The sequence below is a fragment of the Manis javanica genome, chromosome 11 (genome assembly GCF_040802235.1).
Source record: "Manis javanica isolate MJ-LG chromosome 11, MJ_LKY, whole genome shotgun sequence".
Lineage (NCBI taxonomy): Eukaryota > Metazoa > Chordata > Mammalia > Pholidota > Manidae > Manis > Manis javanica.
This window is the reverse complement of record NC_133166.1, coordinates 27,402,972-27,422,707: the sequence shown is the minus strand read 5'-3', so window position 1 is coordinate 27,422,707 and position 19,736 is coordinate 27,402,972. Positions and strand designations below refer to the sequence as shown.

The 19,736-nt window shown below is 50.7% G+C and overlaps 1 protein-coding gene across 2 annotated transcripts in view; it reads left to right on the top strand.

Annotated features, from left to right (window-relative positions):
* The first annotated feature begins 1,562 nt into the window (after positions 1-1,562).
* Positions 1,563-19,736, top strand: part of DCHS1 (dachsous cadherin-related 1) — a 34,896-nt gene continuing 16,722 nt past the window's right edge. Inside the window, exons 1-3 of one of the 2 annotated variants that reach the window (XM_036996473.2) lie at positions 3,225-3,362; positions 13,315-13,456; positions 16,083-17,984. In XM_036996473.2, the coding sequence (XP_036852368.2) occupies positions 13,397-13,456; positions 16,083-17,984 (1,962 nt within the window). In that variant the 5' untranslated portion in view covers positions 3,225-3,362; positions 13,315-13,396. Of the gene's footprint in view, positions 3,363-13,314; positions 13,457-16,082; positions 17,985-19,736 lie in introns of both variants that reach the window. The other variant, XM_036996474.2, reaches the window with a different exon arrangement.

The window sequence follows — 19,736 nt, the reverse complement described above, 5'->3', positions numbered from 1 at the left end:
GCCCCCTAAAATACCTGTCCCCTCTCACCCTGCTATAGATCTCTAGGTCCTTCCCTGCAGTTAAGCCTCTTTAAAGAACAGGTCTACCCCAGGTCCACATTCCCCACCCTGCACTCCTTTCCTGAGTGCTGATTAGTTTCCATGCCTGCCACTCCACCTACCCATTGTCCCGAAGGTCACAGTGGCCTCCCTTTGGTCAAATCCAGTGGATACTTTTCAGTACTTACCTCCCTGGCCTCCTCTGTGTCATTCAACACTGATGACCACTCCCTGTTTTGTCTCTTCTTTCTTGGCCTTTTCTTTAGCTTCAGCGGCACTTGTTCTCCTCTCTCTCTGGCCACTCCTTTTCACTTTTCTTGGGAAGCCTCCTCCTCTTTTCCTCAACCTTTAAATGCTGGAGCTTCTCAGGGTCTGTTCCAGACCTCCTTATCTTCCCAATGTACATGCTTTCCCTGAGCAATCTTACTCTTAACTTCACTCTTAACTTCATACTATATAAGGCAACCCAAACCAAAGGTGATTCCCCATTTTCCCAATGAGAAAATCCAAAAGCTTTCTGACCAACCTGAAAATTTATACCTTTACAGATAAGGATGAAACAGTCAAAAGTCTACTTCTATTAGTTAACAGACTTTTTTATACATATGTTTAAATTCATTATTTAAAATAATATATTGATTTGTAAATACTGCTTTTTTTCCATTCTCATAATTCAGTAAACAATTTTATGTATACTCTTAACATGTATCTGCAAAGTAGTATCTTTCTCATTATTAGGGTCACTTTTTCAGCTGTCTTACCCATTTTCCAAGAACAGATGACCTTCTCTTCAATCTAAAAGTTGGGACAGGACACAGCACAATTTGAATCCACATATGGTGCAGTCACTGGAAACTGTATCCCAAGTCACAAGTCACATTGCATCACACTACAGCAGTTGGCTTTTGGCATTCATCCTGCAAGAGTATATTCATGACCTCTAAAAATCACTTAATGTATCATCCTTTTTAAATACTTCTCAATTTTTTTTACTTAAGTGTAACTGTCATACATAAAAGAGCATAAACCATAAGTGTTCAGCTCAATGAATTGTCACAAAGTGAAACACCCATATAACCTCACTCTGGTCAAGAAATAGAACGTTTCCAGCATCCCAGAAGCCCCTCCTAAGTACTACTGTATGACTTTTAAAGCAGTCTTTGAAAAGCGTATTTAGAGACATCCAACACATGTAGTTGTGAGGTCACACTACCAGGAATAGTTACCAAAGCTGTGTTAAATTTCTCTATGGATTCTGTGGCAAATGACCTATACAAGCATCCAGAACAGCATTGTTGAGGACATGTCAGGTCTCTTGCCCAAACAGTAAAAATAGTTAGCATTTATTGAGCACTTACTTTGTGCCAGGTACATACAATATATTAAATAATTTAATCCTTACCCCCTCTTTAGAGATGAGAAAACTGAGGCAGAGAGACAAGTTAAATGATTTTCCAAAAGCCACACAGCTTGTAAATGGTAGTTTGGACCCCAAGCCAGGCAGTCAGGCTCTGAAGTCCAGAAGCTTAGTCACCGTATCATAGTACCCTATCCAGTGGTTTGCTGTTCAAAATAAAGAGGCAAACCCTGTATTATGAGAGACTTTGTAAGGGCTCAAACATAAGGTTACTCCCTTTTTCCTGAGGGATAATTTTGGAAAAACAAGAAAGCAAAAACCTCACCCTATATTCAAGCTTTTACAGATTTGCAAATGACTCCCAAATATTTATGTCCCCCATCACTTTTCTAAGCTACAGACCTACCTACCCAGCAGGCACTTCAGTCAGTAGCCCAAATCAAAAGCCATGATTTTCTACTAACCCCCTACAAGGTACTGCTGCATCTTTTGTCCAGTACAGTGAATGTCACATTCATCCACCCAGCTGCCCAAGCCAGAAACCTGAATGTTATCAAGGACCCCAGCCTCTCTTCCACTCTTTCAAAATGATGCTCCCTTTTCTGCTTTAACTGAACCTTTGTTTTCTCTTCCCAGAAGTCCCTGGTTTCTTCGTACCACTTATACACACCTCAAGTCCAGAATACCTTTGGATTCACAACCTACCCATAGTCATAAGCAAGGACAGAAGGCGAGGGTGGCCCAAAACATTTCTAGTTCATTAATACTCTCCACCTCTGTCTGATTCCACTTCTTCCCATTCTCTCTCTCAAGTTGGCCCCTCAAGCCCTTTCCCACCTGCGTGCCCAGTTTCCGTCTCACTTTCCTTTTCTGGGAACTACACCACCATCCCCAAATCTGTCCGTTCCAGTACCCTCCAACCTCTAACCTCAAATTTAGGATCGAAGAGGTAGGGAGGGAAAGAGAGCTAGGTGATGAAGAAAAGGGATAAAGAGCATAAAGAAAAAGGGATGGGCAGAAGTGATTAGGAGAAAGAATGAAGAGATTAACATGGAGGAAGAGAATGGGGAAAGAGGTTAGGGAAAAGAGGGATGACAGGGAATGGGAAGAAGGGAGGAAAATGGGGGTAAAGAGGAGGATAGAGAGAGAAGGGGACATGGAGAAGAGGTTGGGTAAAAGAAGAGATGGGAGAAGGGGATAGGGAGGCCGGGAAGGAAGAAGGGCAGGGAAAGGAGATGGGGAGAATCCGATGTGCAGAAGAGCCCAGGGGGAGAGAACCGAGGGGACGGGATGGGGAGAAGCGGGTGAAGAGAACAGAATGGGGAGAAGGGGAGAGAGGAAGGCGTGGAGAGAAAGGGAGAAGAGAACGGGAGAGAAAGGGGTGGGAGGGAGAAGAGGGGACGGCGGGGGAACACCGGGTCGGGAGGACGATGGAAGAGGAGGGCGAGTAGGGGACGCGGAGAGAGGGCGCAGCGAACGGGCTGGGAGGAGGGCACCGGGCGAAGCGGCCGGGAGACGGGAGGAGCACGGGGACGGGGACCGGACCCGGCTTCGGGGCTGGGGCCGGGAAGTGCAGGGGCGGAGGGAGGGCGGCTGCGCCGGGGGCGCGGCGTGGAGCGCGGGTGGGGGCGGGGCGGGGGCTCCGCGGGCGGAGGGGCGGGGGCTCGGGTTACCGCGCGGAGGGCGGGGGAGGGGAGGGGAGGGGGCGCGGGGCCGCCGCGGCGAATCTCGCATCCTCCTCGGGCTGCTGTGGAGGCGGCGCCCTGGCGGCGGCGGCGGACGGACGGACCGACGGACAGGGGCGCGCGGACCGACGGCCGGCTGTCCGGAGCTGACCGCGGGCCCGGAGACAGCGGCGGCAGACGATGCGCGGCCCCAGGCCCCGCGCGGGCGGGCGCTGCCCGGGGGGCTGACCGCGGCCGGACGGCGCCCCAGGACTGGGCGAGGGAGCCCGCGCCGCGCCGAGGTCAGTGCCGCGGTGCCCGGCCCATCCGGCCGCGCCCGCCCGGCCCGCTGGCCTCTTCTGAGCGGCGGCGGCGGCGGGGGAGCCGGGGGCTTTGTTCTGAGCCGGAGACAATGGGGGAGGGGGGGCCGGGGCCTGCGGGATGAGGGCGAGCGTGAACGTGAGCGTGGGGCCAGGGCCTGGGGGTCTTTGTATGCGTGTGTCATCGAGTTGGGTGTGTGGCAGCGTGAAGTGTGCGGGGGGCGGGGGGGTGCGGGGTGCGGGCAGGGTATGTGTGTGCTACTCCGAGTATGAGTGCACCGCCGAGTGTGAGTCAGTGCGTGTCACTGCGAGGTTGTGGATCTGTGTGGATCTGTCTGGCCGTGTGTGTGTTCGTGTCACTGCAGGGGTGTGAGCCAGTCCCTGTGAGAGAGAGACGTGTGTGTTGTGGGAGCCATGTGTCAGAATGTTGAGCATGGGTTTGTGACAGAGACAAACTGAGACAGAGACAAAGAAACTGAAGGGGTAGAAGTAAAGAGAGACAGGAGAGACAGGCAAAGCCTAAAGTGGAGGTGGATCATGCCAAATGGCATGGAGTCTGTGTCTAGGATACCTAGATCAGAATCCTGTGCAGGGGACAGAGGAAGGTCACTACAGGCCTGAACCCACGTGGAGGGGGTGGGGAGAGGGAGGTCTAGAAGCACAATGAACTCAGTGTGGCGTGGACTGGGCCGGCAGCCATGGGGTCAGAGGCCAGAAAAATATTGTTGCTTATGTCAACTCCTTGAATACCCACAGGGGACACAGTCATAGTCCTACTCAACCCACAGGGGACACAGTCCACGACATACGCCTTCACAACCATCACACACCCCCAGGAAGCACAGTGAGAGCCAGCACACACGCCTACAAAAGATGCTTTCAGGACAACTCACACACACGACAGAAATGGTACAGCCAACACATTCCCACAGGATCTTTGTCAAGGCCAACACACATGGGAGACACTATTACCACTGGAACCTCTCTGGAGACACTGTCACAGCCAACCCATCATCTAGGTTATGTTTCATCAGAGCTGCCCCTACATAGCAGGAGTCCCAGAGACCAGACATGAAAACAGGAAGCTGGGTTTCAATCACCCTTAGGAGACAGGTGACATCCACACACACCACAGAATGAGTCGTCCCAACTGATAAAGATATTCCCATTAACTTGTATCCTTCTTGTTCCCTGAAAACTTGGGGACCTGGATCAGTCTCCATTTCCCTATATCCTGCTCATGGTACTAAGTGTCCCTCCAACACTCCAGCCTCAGAATTTCTTGAGCTCCTTAGCTCCCAAGACCACTCTGTAGAACTGGTCCATCTCTAAAATTCTAAACTCCTACATTCCACTCTCTGCCCTGAGCCTTCTACATCCTTCCATCTCTTGGATGCTCTCACTCTCATTACACCTACTTTTCAACCTCATGATGACCTCTTGCCCTTGACCTCTTTGCTTTATCCTACTCTGCCCTCTCTTTGCTTTATGCTCTCCTTCCATTTTTATGCTCAGAACCATCCCTTCAATCACTCCTTGGCTGCTCTGTTCCATTGTCCTTGAGCCCACCTGACCCACAGTTTCAACCCTAGCTGGAATGATTTCTCAACTACACCAACTGATGCTTCTATAAATTCAACCTCAACTGAGCCCTCCATAAATAAGTAAACAGATGAAAATTTTTCTGTTTTCTTAATACCCCTTAATCTCACATCCCTCATCTCATTATTTTCAGCATATATTAGTCAATCCACTGGTTCATTTATTCAGCAAACATGTATTAAGCACATATTCTGTGCCAGGCAGTATGGTAGCTGCTAGCATTATAAGGGTGAACAAAATGAATATGGTCCTTGCCCTTCTGGAGTTTACAGGCTGTGGAGTGAGTGCTATAACTTGGCAGCCCATAGTATGGAAACCTAGGCCAGTGTAGGGAGGTCAGAAGAGGCTTTCTGGAGGAAGTGACATTTAAGCTTAAGCTTGATGGATAAAAAGGGAGTCAAACAAAGAAAGGAGAGGTGGAGGTGAGGTGTTGTGTGAGGAATATTCCAAACCAAGGAAGCGAGCAGCACGGCAAAGCCCACGTGCAAGAAAGTATTTGTTTGAAGGACAAAGCTATCCAGTGAACTTGGCACTAATAGTAGGACCTGAGGAGAGGTGAGAGAGTCTGGGTGAGGTAGATGGAGGGTTAGTTAGTTACATAATACAGTTCTTGTAGGTCGTGTGAACAATAATGAAAAGTCACCAAATCATTTGAAGCTGTGATGTAATATGATCAGACCTGTTTTAGAAATACCACTCCAACACTTGGAGACTGGAGGGAGGAGTCTGAACAGAAGGAGGGTGCTTGGCTGTTGCAGGACCCAGGAAGGGATAATGCTGGCCTGAACTGGGGTAGCGGCAGTAGAAAGGGGGGAAGTAGGTGGTTTCAAGAGTTCTTTAGGCAGTGGGTCAGCAGGGCTCAGTCTCAGAATGAATGTGGAGGTTGAAGGTGAGGGAGGCAGTAAAAGTAGACAACCTGGTCTGTTTGCTTACTGAGAAAACTGAGACCATCCAGTTTGAATTCTCTCAGCTTTCTGCCTCCTCCCTCAAATTTTATCTGGATCCTCCTTAACCTTTTCTCCTTTTCTAGAATAATACAGAGGTGTCTCTTCTACTTAAGACCACTCCTCCCCCCATCCCATCTGCCTCTAGGGGAACCTCTCTCCAATGATTATTCTGTGTCTTATCCATATCTCCACTTCTCCCTCTGTACCTCTTCCTCCTGGGAGCACAGGCAGAACCTATGGGTTCCGCTGCCTCCCTTAACCCTGTGATACCTGATGAGCTAAGAGGCTCTCACTCTGCTCACTGACTCATTTTGTGAAAGGGTCTTCTGCACAGACGGTTCCCATCTCCTCACATCCCATTTACTCCTGCCCCTCCAGTGTGACTGCTCTCCCGCAGAAAAAGTAACCTCTCACCTGCCAAATCTAAGGGCTCTTTTCAAAAGTCCCTCAACTGCTTTGACCTCTGGGCAGGGTCTGACATTGTTGACCATTCTTTTCTCTGAATCATTCTTGTCTTATGGCTTCTGAGCTACCATTTTATTCTGTCAACATTTAACAAGCTCTCATATGCCAGCCACACTGCTAGGTGATGGGACTACTAAGATAGACACTATTCCTGCCCTCGGGAAGTTTAAATCTCAGGGGAGACAGGCAAAGAAACAGATGGCTGCAATGTGGTAGGGTCTGTGCATCTCCTTCAGAACTCCTCCTCACTCTTCCTTTGTCTGCTTTGGGGGCTTCTTTGGGTGGCCCTAAATGTTACTGTAACTTAGGGTTCTGGCTTGAACCTTCTTGTCACCTCCGTGTATACATCCCTCTAGGGCCATAGCTGATGCCTGGGAGACCTGGGCAGGACAGGGTGAGGGTGCTGGGTGGTGGTGATGGGCAGCAAGGGCCTGGTCCTAAGGTCTGACCCTGACTCTCAGAGTCCAGGCTGCAGAGGAGGCCAGGGAGGCAGGAGCTGCCAGTGAAGCTGGAGCCACACCAACCCAGAAGTGTTGAGAGGGAAGAACAAGTTTGGGGCAGTGGGAGGTTGAGGGGTGGAAGAGCGCAGAAGAGGGACTGAGCTGTTGCAGTAAATTAATTAAGTTAAAACTTAACTAAGTTAAGAGTTGAGCATGTAAGAGTTGTTTTCTCTCTTGATCCTCAAAACAACTCTCCTAACGTTACCTCCATTTTCACTGGAGGAAAGGGAAACTCAGAGAGGCTAAGGTCACCCAGATGGCAATGGTACCCAGACGGTCTGGGAGGTCGGAGGTATAGCTCCCCGCTCCTTCCTCCTCCTCCTTCACCTTCCCTTCCTCACCAGCCCCACAGCACATGCATATTAGGCTCTGAGAGATAACAACTCCATCCATCAAGCCGCTTAGAGAGAGAAACATAAAAAAGGACATTCTCGTGTGCTAAGCAAACATGGAAGGGCATCCTGACTCAGCCCTGAGGGTTCCAGAAGCACCCCTGGGAGGTATCTGAGTATCCCTCCCAAGGAACTGAGTATCCCTCCCAAGTGGCAGTGGTTGAAAATGCCTGGGAATCAGAGGACACATGGACACTGGAGCTGAGGGAAGGAGCAGGCAGCAGGAAGCCAGGAAAACGATGGGGTCCAACAGCATGAACCCAGGGAGGGGCTTTGCTTGCAGGTACCGGGGCATCAGAGAGTCCAGTGCTGTTCCTGTTACCACTGATGGGCAGGAGAAGGAAGAGGAGGACACAAGTATAGGGAGGACACAAGCAGAAGCCAGGGTGCCAGGAGATAGAAGGCTCAGAGCAGGGTTTGTGAGGGGGGCATCAGCCTATGGCACCCCAGGGAAGGGGGCCTGGTGGAGTAGAGCAATGGCAAGGCACTGCAGTGCCTGTGGCCTGGCAGTGGGTCACAGCTGCCTCACCTTCCACTCTCTCCAAAAACCACAATAGTCACTTTGCCCGACAGGTTTGGATCTGCACATTTCTGGGGCTCCTTAAATGTTTGCTAGCTGAATGAAAGAGAAATAAAGTACAGAAAGGAGAGAGGAAGAGGATCTGGGAAAAGAGAAGTCCAAGTGAAAGGGAGAGAAGAGGAGAAAGCATAGGGTGGGGAGGATGAGTTGTAGGGAGGGAAGTGGAAATGTTCCCAGTGGGATCAGTGGGTATGGGTGAGCAGCTGAGAACAGGTGTGAGTCTTCTGAATGAGAAATGTGCTGTGCAGTGCCTCATTTTTTCATTGGTTTATTGCCAAGCATCTGTAGAGGAACCCTGGGGCCATGAAGATGAAAAATATGCAACCTTTTCCTCAAGGAGACTCCAGCCCAGTCAGAGAGACAGAACAGGGAAGAAGACATGACAACAGTGAGACAAGCGGATCCCAAGCCTGCCTGGTGGAGTCAGGAAAGGCAGGGTTTGAGACTAGATCTGAGGATGCGAATGGGTTCACCAAAGAATAAGGGAGTGAAGGGCTTCTGGGGACATGGGCCAGAAGCACAGTAGAATGCAGTGTCTTTGGGGAACTACAAAGAATTCAGTATAGCTGGAATTCACAAGGTGAGGGAGCCAGGGAAAGGGGACAGGTGATGGGGCTGGGAGGCTGCAGGGAGTCACTCGATCTGTCCAAGTCACTGCTATACTTACTGCTTAGTATGACTTTGGCACATGATAGGTCTTCAAGAGAATAAACCTATTAATGAATCATTTCGCACACATGCCCTGGCCCTGCCTCACCCCATTTTTTTCCTTTGCCTCCTGGAGACCTCCAAGCATCCTCTGGTCCTTTCCCTTGTCTCACCACCTGACTCTATTACATGCCCACTTGACCCTCTACCTGGAGTGGCCATTGCCCCATCACTTTTCTCTTCCTTTAACCCCCCTGTGCACACTGCCAGAGATACTCTCCTACAACAGAACTTCGCTCATTCTCCCTCCCTGTTCTGTTGCCTGGCCAGTTACAATGACCCCTTGCAGGACATTCTAAGTCCTCCAGCAGAGAAGCAATATGGGCTAACAGAAACCACCAAATTTGGAGACTGTCAGAGCTGCATTTCAGTTTCCTCATCTGTGAAATAACCCTTATGCTAGGGTTATTCTGTGTGTCTGGAACACAGCACTAACAGCTGATATTTATTGAGCCTTTCTTGTGTGCCAGACATTGTGCTAAATTTTTTGTAGCATTCTTTTATTTAACTCTTAGATCAACCATAAAAAGTAGATGTTTTAATCCTCATATGACAGAAGAAGAAAGTAAGGCTTAGGAAGTTTGAACAACTTGCCCACAGTTATGCCATAAATAGCAGGGAAGAACTTGACCTCAGGTCTCTCTTATAGCAGAACCCATGTTCTTAACTGTGCTTGATGCATACTGTGTGCCAGACACTGTTCAAACTGCAAAGTGTGGAAAGTAGTATTGTTGTCCCTATTTTATATGAGGAAATGGAGACACTGTGAAATTAAGTGGTTTGCCCAGGGTCAAACAGCTAGCAAGGATGCAGCTGGGCGAAATTCCCATAGGTTTGGCCCCAGGGTCCGTGTTTTCGAGATTGTCCTGTCCTGCCCACTGTGACGTATTGCCTCCCTATTCCAGGAGTACAGTTGGTGTATGCTGAGGAAGGAGTCTGTGCTGGCCTTGGGCCTAAGGCTATTTGTTAGTCGATTCATTCTCTATCATTTCCCACCACAGGAGTTTCTACCCTTAGGAATCTCCTGAAACTATTCTCGCTGAGATCACTAGTGAACAACTTACTGCTGAAAGCAGTAGCCACTTCTCAACCCTCACCTTACTCGAACTTTCAGCAGCATTGGACACTGTCGACTCCTCCCTCCTTGTTGAAATGTTTCCTCCCTTAGCATCTATGATGCTGCCTCCTTCCTTTTCCCCTCCAAGAGGAATAAAGCTCTTCTCAGTCTGCCCCTTAACTGTGACTGTTACTCAGAATTCCGACCTAGACTGTTTTCTCACTCGATATGTCCTATCTGAGGGGTCTCCACACCCCTGGCTTTCAGTTGCCCCTTGCTCTAATTCCATATTTCCATCCCAGATCTCTTTACTAAGCTCCAGACCTGCAAATCTCACTGTGCTAGGACATCTCCACGTGAGGATCCCAACGGGCCCCTGAAAATGTTTCCTTTATGGAATCATAATGGTAATTACCAGAGTAACCAGAGCAGACCCCTGGGAGTCAGTCTAGAGCCCTTCCATTCTCTCACCATTCCTGAAGAGTCTTGTCAACTTGACCTCCACACATCTTAGCTGTGTCCTTTCAGTCCCACTGCTACTAGCCAGGGCCATTACTGACACCTCATACCCAGTCTCCCTCTTCCCACCGTTTCTCTTCTTCAGGCCTCCACGAGCTTGCTAGGACTTCTCTCCCTGCAGCTCCCCTGTAATTTCTTCCTCTCTCCATCTTTCTCTTCTCCCAGGAGCCCAGGCAGCATGGAGTACATAGTCCTGGGATCATATAGAGGCTGTGTTAACTCTGGAAAGTTGTTTCACTCTGAGCCTCAGTGGAAGGTGGGACACCTTTCTCACAGGTTGTTTTGATGATTAAATGAGATACTGTCTGTGAATTGCCTGGTAGAGGACACACCATAAAATCTCAGAAAATAGACTTTCCCTCTGCCTGCTCTGCTGACATCCATCCCCAGCCTCGCCCTGAGGTGCCTTCTGGGAACGAATATTTGGGAGGGATAGAGCCAGGCCCCTGGCACTGCCTTGGCCACTGACTATGAGGTTGTCCCAGTAATATCCAGGGAAGCCAGCTTCCTCCCCTCCTCATGCCCCCTCTCCTCTCTGCCTACTCCAGCTCTGCCTGCTGCCTCTATTTACCTCCCCCCACCCCCCATCTGGCTCTTCCTGTCTCTGACTTGCCTCCCCTCCCTCTGTTAACAGTACTGGCTCTTGCCTTTGCCACACACACTCATGCCCCTTCAGCCTTGCTCCCAGGTGTCCCCTCCACCAGCATTTTGGCCTTTCTTCCTCTCTCCTCCATGCCTGGCCCTCCCTTTGCTCAGTGAGGCTACCCTCATCTTCTTCCACTTCTGTGCCAATCTGCCTTTACCCACCTCCTCACCCTGTTGTCTTTCTGGTCCCTGCCCTTCCCTGGCCCTGGGACAGGAAGTTAAGGGAGGAGGCCTGGGTGGTGCCAGCGCCCCAGCCTGCTTCCCCTTCTGTACCCCGGGCCACTCCTTTACTTCCTCCTGGAGCAGCCCCTTCCCTCTGGTCCCCCTGCTTCTCCCCCCAACCCACCTCTCTTTCCTCTCCCATGTTCCCCCTACTCCCAGGTCCTATAGACAACACAGGCTGCGGGTGAGGCGAGGATTGACATCACATTGCAGGCCCCAATGAACAGTCTCGCCCCTCCCCCTTAATGAGAACCAGCTGTGGTTCCAGAGGCCCAGATGTGGGGCTAGAGGGGGAGAGCAGTATGGAGCCAGAGGACAGAGTAGCAGGACCCAGACAGAGAAAGGGCATGCAGCAAGGCAGAACCGGGTGGGAGAGGAGTTGGGACAGATGTGGGGGAGGAAAGAAGACAGACCTGGGCAGGAGGCAGGACAGACTGGAAAACGGGGCAAGACGGATGGTGTGGGCCAGACCTGGGGAAAGGAATGGGATAGACCTAGAGAGGGAAAGAGACAGGAACTGGGAGGAGGAGCAAGCCTTGGGGAAGAAGCAGTGAGAAACACTGGACAGATGGGGGAGATGGTGCTGAGAAGAGAGCTGGAGAGAGGATGAGACAGTCTCGGGAGAGAGTCTGGAGTTCGAGTTTGGAACTGGAAGCTCTGGAGCAGGAAATGATGAGGCACAGTCCAGACAGAGGCCCCAGGGACCTAGAGGTCACAGCTGCAGCCGCAGAGCTGACCACAAGTGCCCCGGCAGCATGTGTGAGAGCACGCCTACATGTGGGTGGGTCTGCTATGTGCACACATGAGCATGAGCCTGCCTGAGTGAGTCCGTGCACACATTAAAGTGGGCCTGTCTGTGCATGTGGGAGGGAGGGTGTGTGTTTATGTATGTGTGTAGGGGGACAATATCTGAATGTGCCTGTCCATGTGAGCCCTGCGAGAGAGGGTCTTTCTGTGTGTGTCTGTGTATATAGAAGCATGTCTGTATTTCTATATGTGTGCCTGCGTGTGTGTATGTTGGGGGTGGGGAGGCAAGTTCCAGTTAAATGAATATGCCCATCTGTTTGTGTGAAAACACGCTTCTCTGTATCTGTGTATGTACACTGGCTGTGTGTATGTTCAAGTAGCCCTGTCCAGATGTGTATGAGCATGTGGAGTGTGCCTGTCTGCCTATGAGGCCGTGTGTCTGTGTGCCTGGCTGTGTGTGGGTCTGTGACTTTGTGAGCATACACCTTTGTGTGTCTGCTGTGAGAGTGTACTGGGAGTCTGCCCTGGACAAAGACCCACGTTGGGTAATGAGGAGGGTACTGGGATCTGTGTGGGCTTGGAGAGGGACATCTGCCTGTGTCTGAATCCCTCCTCATCAAGGCTGATCATTCACCTGAGCTTTTATCACATACCATGCATGCATCCTTTCATTCAGAAAATGTGTTTAATTGTGTACTGTGTGCCATGCTCTGTGCTCCACATAGAGGGGAGTAAGATAAAGTCTGGCCTTCAAATAGCTCACATTTTGTCTCTGGATGGGAAGACAGAGAATTGTAGTACAGAATGTAATAACTGCATTGACCTCACTGTCCACTATCTTCTCTCCCCACCTACCAGGATGCTTTCTCTCCACTGACTGATTAAAGGAATACAAACAACTGTTAACCCTTGGCATCTAACCCAGTCTCTAGGCCTGTATCCCTAACCTGGGCCCCTGGGCCTTCTCTGTACACTCAGCCTCTCCCTTCTTGGAGTCAGGCCTGTGCTCACTCTGACCTCCTTGTTCCAAACTCCTCTGACCTGTTACTCCATGTGGCAGCTCATGGGCTCCTTAGACTTAAGCCCCAGGGAGACAAATCTTGGTGCACACATAGAACTCTGAAGCCAGGATGAAGGGCCCCATCAGGGATGGTGTTGGGAACTTATGAGAGAGCATCTACCAAGTGCCCAAGCTCTTGCACTCCTTGCTTCCATTACCTCTAATCCTCACAAAGCCCCACAAGGTAAGCATTACCATGACCATTAGAGTGATTAGGAAATAAGCACTCAAACTCCAGAACTCCTGCTCTTTTAACTGCCTTATACAGATGGGAGAGATCGGGTTTGGGAGTATAAATGGGGGAGAGGGGGTCAGAAACTCTCCTCCCTTAGGAAGACAGGAAGTCCTAGAGCAGAGCAAATCTATAAAGACCCAAGGACATACTTCTGTAACCACAGGACTGACCGTGGTGCCTCAGGGGTACAGACTCACATGTATTTGCATATGTCATCTGAAATGGCACATATATGGGTGTTTCTCTCTGTGTCAGGCATGACTGTGGTGGTGTGGAATTATGAGGCTCTGACTGTTCATTCAGCACTGATAGCCTGCTCAAGCTATAACTGTCCTAAATGCTGGAGAATCAGAGACAAACTGAGACCCTCAAGTTGCTGCCCTTGAGGAGCCTTCAGGTCAGTGCAACAATGCAGGGAGAGCAGACACGTGAACAAATCAGGGCCGCTGTGCACTTCATTGTCAGTGTGCACCAAGAGCAGTGGGAGCCCGGGAGAGGGTATAGTAGGCTCTGAAGATGGGTGAGGGAGATGTAGAAGATTCCACAGAAGACAGGACATCTGAGCCGGAGTTTGAGTAGAAAATAACCACTTGGAGAGGATCTGTAGTGGACATCTCAGGATGAGAGAATAGTGTCCACAAGGCAAGGAGTTGGGTAGCAGAAGCTAGTGGGTTTAGTGTTGGAATGCAGGGTGTGGTGGGGGACAGCAAAGTGGGGGCACACAAGAGAGGTTGGCAGGGCTCATCAGGAAGGTCTGTTAAGGAGGCTGGACTTTATCTTGTGGGCCACCAGTTCTACACCTAGTGTCCATGAACCCCTTGAAACTAGACACACATGTGTGTTTATGTGTATGCATTTTTTTCCATAGAGGGGAAGCGTATTTCTGCCATTAGTAATGGGGAACCAGTGGAAGGCTTTTGTCAGGAATGTTTTGGTGAGAGCTGCATGTATACCTGTGGTCAGGCAGGTGAATCAGAGCATTCAAGCTGAGAGGCAGGGGAACCAGTGAGGAACTGTTGCAGGAGTCAAAAGGAGAGATGACAGTACTCTTACTGGGGCAGCAGCATTGTGAAAAAGGAGGAAAGGGCAGACATGTCTAGGTGAGATGATCAGATTTGGAAGACTAATTGGAAATCAGACTGAAGCAAAAGAAGGAAGCATGGAGAGCTTCTGGATTTCTGGCTTGGACACCTGGATGAGTGTTCACAGGAGAAGGAATAGAGGAAGAAAATATGCTTGAGGTGAAGTTCAGGATATGTTGTGAAGGAAGTCCAGTGTATGGCTGGACTTGTGTCTCCAGAGAGCTCCAGAACTGGAGGTGAAAACTGGAAAGTCACCAGCACATAGATGGTACATAGGGATGATTGATACATTTGAGTTGAAGGCATGGGAATGGATGAGGTCACCCGGGACAGTGTGGTGAGTGGGAAAAGATGTGGCCTAGGATTGAGTCTTGAAGAGTACCCATTTTTCAAGGATGGGCAGAGGAAGAAGGCCTTACAAAGGAGGAGCATACCGAGAAATGCAGTGGAAGCAAGCCATGGGGTGTCACTGTGTGAATCCAAGAGTATGCTTTAAGAAGCCAATGATCAGTGATCCAGCATTCTAGAATAATCTAATACAAGGGGGATAAAAAAGTGTCCATTAGATGTAGAGCATAGAGGTAACTGGAATCTCCATGAGCAATGTCATGGAGAAGCCTCACTACGTAGAGGAAGGAGGGTGTAAGAAGTGAGAAGTGGGGGTAATGAACCAACCTTTCACAGAGCGCAGCCTCTCCACTGATTCTGTTCTCACTCAATCGCTAAAGGCCTTCATGGGGGTTAGGCCTCCTCCTTCTTGAACTTTTCTCTCTCTCTCTCTCTCTCTCTCTGGCTAGTTAAGGATGCTTTGTACACCTGATGGTTCTGGCTAGACATTTGCCCATTATCCTTGATCTCTCCCACACCTGCCTTCTCTGCCTTCAAGCAGACATCAAACCCTGCCTCTTTTACCTCCTAAACCTCTTGCAGACCTACCCAGTTCTCCCTGTTTTCATTGCTAACATTCATCTAAGTCACCATCAAAGCACTGCACTTTCTGGGACTCCCAAAAGTCTAGGGGCTCTTCTAAAATAATTGTCCTTTCTGTATGCCCCTTGTTTTCCAAAGGGCGGTGGTAGTGATTGTCACAAAATTTAAGTCATATTGTGGCTTCCGTTTGCCCTTAGGTTAAATTCAAATCATCCGTATGGCTTAGGAGTCCCTGCCCCATTTCAAGCCCTCTGTCCCGAGCACTCTACACCTCACACACATTATTCTATGGCCACCCCTAAACACCCTCAGCAATCTCTCCCTGAGTCCCTGACCTTGGTAAAGCCCCTCTTATGTGTCCCCATAGCTTCCTGTATTTCTCACAGCCCTTATCACACTTGTAATTGTCCAATTTCTGAACTGTCAGCCCCATGTAGCCAGGGCCGATTTCCTTTATTCACTGACGTGTCATCAATGCCTCTACATAGTGGATGCTCAGTCTCATTGAATGGAGAGGAAAGTGGGGCTAAGGGGTTTGGGAGAAAGGGAGAGGAGAAAGGGGTTTGGGAATAAGTGAAAAAAGTCAAATAAAATAGGTGAGCCTTCAGCATTTGAATGCTGATAGAAGGCTCCAAGAGAAAGGAAAAGGCTGATGATTGAGGTGAGGTTACCAAAAGCACATTAGTCCCACATGAGAAAGAATCAGCCATATTTTTAAGTTTGGAGATGGAAGGGAGTCCAAGGGCATTCAGATCTGAACAATAGGAACAAAACAATCTGCTGAGAGAGTGGGGTGAGGTTGAGCTGGGGACCTGCCAAGGAGAGGCTGGATGGGTCCTGAGGAGTCTGAAGCAGGAGCTTCCTGGGCCTGAGATGGTTGTGAGGCAGCACAGGACCCTGCTATGGGCTGGGTGTACCTGAGTGTTAGTGTGGCCAAGATCTTAGTCCCCTGGACCTGCTGATCACCTCCCTGCCCACTGCCTCATGACCTTTCTCCTGCTTTTCTTCCAGGTCAGGGATCCTGAGCTGGAGCCAAGGCCTGAGTTGGACCTGATCCAAAGCCTGGGATCAAGCTGGATTCAGATCCTGGCCCGGAGCTGGAGCCCCAGCCACAACCGGACGTGTCCTGTCATGCCGGAGTCAGGCATTACGCCTTCCTGCTCTGGCAGGCCGAGCACCAGTCCCTGTCCCCTGCTACCACTGCTGCTGCTGCTGGGGACCTGGGGGCCCGGTGCCTGGGGTCAGGCCGGGAGCTTGGACCTGCAGATTGATGAGGAGCAGCCGGCGGGCACACTGATTGGGGACATCAGTGCAGGGCTTCCAGCAGGCACAGCAGCGCCTCCTATGTACTTCATCTCCGCCCAGGAGGGCAGTGGCGTTGGCACAGACCTGGCCATCGACGAACATAGCGGGGTGGTCCGTACAGCCCGTGTCTTGGACCGTGAGCGGCGAGACCGCTATCGTTTCACTGCTGTCACTCCTGATGGTGCCACCGTGGAAGTTACTGTGCGAGTGGCTGACATCAATGACCATGCTCCAGCTTTCCCACAGGCTCAGGCTGCCCTGCAGATACCTGAACATACAGCTCTTGGCACCCGCTACCCACTGGAGCCTGCTCGTGATGCAGACGCTGGCCGCTTAGGAACCCAGGGCTATGCATTGTCTGGTGATGGGGCTGGAGAGACCTTCCAGCTGGAGACACGCCCTGGTCCAGATGGAGCCCCAGTGCCAGAGCTGGTAATTACTGGGGAGCTGGACCGAGAGAACCGCTCACACTACGTGCTGCAATTAGAGGCCTATGATGGTGGCTCACCCCCCCGGAGGGCTCAGGCCCTGTTGGACGTGACACTGCTGGACATCAATGACCATGCTCCAGTTTTCAATCAGAGCCGATATCACTCTGTGGTATCTGAGAGCCTCACCCCCAGCAGTCCTGTCTTGCAGGTGTATGCATCTGATGCCGATGCTGGTGCCAACGGGGCTGTGACTTATGAGATCAACCGGAGGCAGAGTGAGGGTGATGAACCCTTCTCCATAGATGCACACACAGGGCTGCTGCGGTTGGAGCGGCCACTAGACTTTGAGCAGCGGCGGGTCCATGAACTGGTGGTGCAGGCACGGGATGGTGGGGCACACCCTGAGCTGGGCTCAGCTTTTGTGACTGTGCACGTGCGAGATGCCAATGACAATCAGCCCTCCATGACTGTCATCTTCCTCAGTGCAGACGGCTCCCCCCGAGTCTCTGAGGCTGCCCCACCTGGCCAGCTTGTTGCTCGCATCTCTGTGTCAGACCCAGATGATGGTGACTTTGCCCATGTCAATGTATCCCTGGAGGGTGGAGAGGGCCACTTTGCCCTAAGCACCCAGGACAGTGTCATCTACCTGGTGTGTGTGGCTCGGCAGCTAGATCGGGAGGAGCGGGACGCCTACAACTTGCGAGTTACTGCCACTGACTCAGGCTCACCCCCACTGCGAGCTGAGGCTGCCTTTGTGCTGCATGTCACCGATGTCAATGACAATGCTCCTGCTTTTGACCGCCAGCTCTACCGACCTGAACCCCTGCCTGAGGTTGCACTGCCTGGCAGCTTTGTGGTGCGGGTGACGGCCCGGGATCCTGACCAGGGCACCAATGGTCAGGTCACCTATAGCCTGGCCCCTGGCGCCCACACCCACTGGTTCTCCATTGACTCCACCTCTGGCATCATCACAACAGCTGCCTCGCTGGACTATGAGCTGGAACCTCAGCCACAGGTGATTGTGGTAGCTACAGATGGGGGCTTGCCGCCTCTCATCTCCTCTGCCACAGTTAGCGTGGCCCTGCAAGATGTGAATGACAATGAGCCCCAGTTCCAGAGGACTTTCTACAATGCCTCATTGCCTGAAGGCACCCAGCCTGGAACCTGCTTCCTGCAGGTGGGTAAGCCCTGCACACAGGGTTGCTGCTGTGGGCAGGAGAGGATCAGAGGGTGTCAGGGGACCTCAGAACAGGAACCAAGCCTCACAGGTGCATCTATTTATGGTGACTTATGTCAAAGGGTTTGGTCCTACTTGGTGAGCTCCAAAGTCTCTGAAGAGAGTGAGGATTAATGAGAAGACGAGAAAGCAGAGTGCAAGAGCTGGGCCAGGTAATCTTGGTGGTTGAAGGAATTAAGATTGGATCTAGAGAAAAAGTGTCTTACAGTGTCAGGAAGTGAGAGAGACTGTAAAATCTCAAGCTGTTCTGCATGGCAGATATGGAGATTCTGTACATCTGTGTGCCTCCTGTTCCCCAAGGAGGATGCCAGCATTTACAAAACCCTCCAAGCCTTGTCCAGGGCTGGTCTGTGCTGGCAGAAACCCCCATCCCTTCCCTGGGATCTGAGCCTTGATGGGACACGTGGGCTCAGGCACAAGAATGAGAGATTATAAGAACTACCCAGTGAGATCCTGATATCCAGAGAAGGAACACCCCTCAGAGGAAGAGGCAGCAATTCTGGACAGGTTCTGGGAACCACAGAGTGCCTGCAAGTCAGGCCTGGAGGAGATGGAGGGGGCATCAAACTGGAGTGGCAGGCAAGGCCAGATTGCAGAAGTCCTTGGACACCAAGCCGTGAGGGGTTAGGACTTTACTTGGAAGGCAAAGGAGGTCACTGAACTTCACTGAACCAGAGAAGAGCATGATCAGATTGTTTTGCTTTTGTTTTTGTTTTCTTAAAGACTACATGTGTTGGAGCAGTTTTAGATTCACAGCAAAATTGAGTGGAAGGTAGAGATTTCCTATATACCCGCCTGACCCCATCATGCACAGCCTCCCTCATCATCAACATCTCACACCAGCGTGGTACATTTGTTACAATTAATGAACCTACATTGATACCTCATTATCACCCAAAATCCATAGTTCACATTAGGGTTCACATGCAGCATCGTACATTTGATGGGTTTGGACAAATATGTAATGTCATGTATAATGGACGTAGATGACACACATTATAATATACAGAGTAGTCTCACCATCATAAAAATCCTCTATACTCCACCTATTTTTGCCCCCTCCCTAAAGATTGGCTTTTTAGGAAGGTGACTTGCTATAAGGGTGAAGGTGGGATTAGATCAGCAGGTAAGCAATATATTCAAGAATTAACTAAAAAGCCTGGAACTGAAAACACTGGAAAGCACTAAAAATATGGAAAGCCTGGCACTGTGTTGGCCCTGGGAACAAGAAAGACGAGTCTTATCTAGACAGATCCCAGTGTAGACAGGGAGACACACCAGCGGCATGTGCTGCAATAGGCAGCAGGTGAGGTACTGTGGAAGCCCAGCACAGCCCCAGCCTACAGAACACCGGGATGTGTCCATGCAGCTACACGGTGCAGGTTGGCCTCAGCTCTGTTGGTGAGGAAGACCTGGGCAGAGATGAGACAAAATAATAGACAGGCACCAGATTATAAGCTTTGACTTTATTTTAAAAATCATAGGGAACCACAGAGAGGCTCTAGGCAAAGCTGATAAGTCTTTTGGCAAGATTGCTTTGGTTACACCATGGAGGATGGATGCAGGAGAGGAGACTGGAGGCAGAGAGGCCTCTTAGGAGACTAGTGCTTGAGGTCTTTAGGTCTCAGAAGTCCATCAGACCCTTGAGCATCTTCTCAGGGGCTACCTGTGGGCCTAGACTTCCAGGCCAGT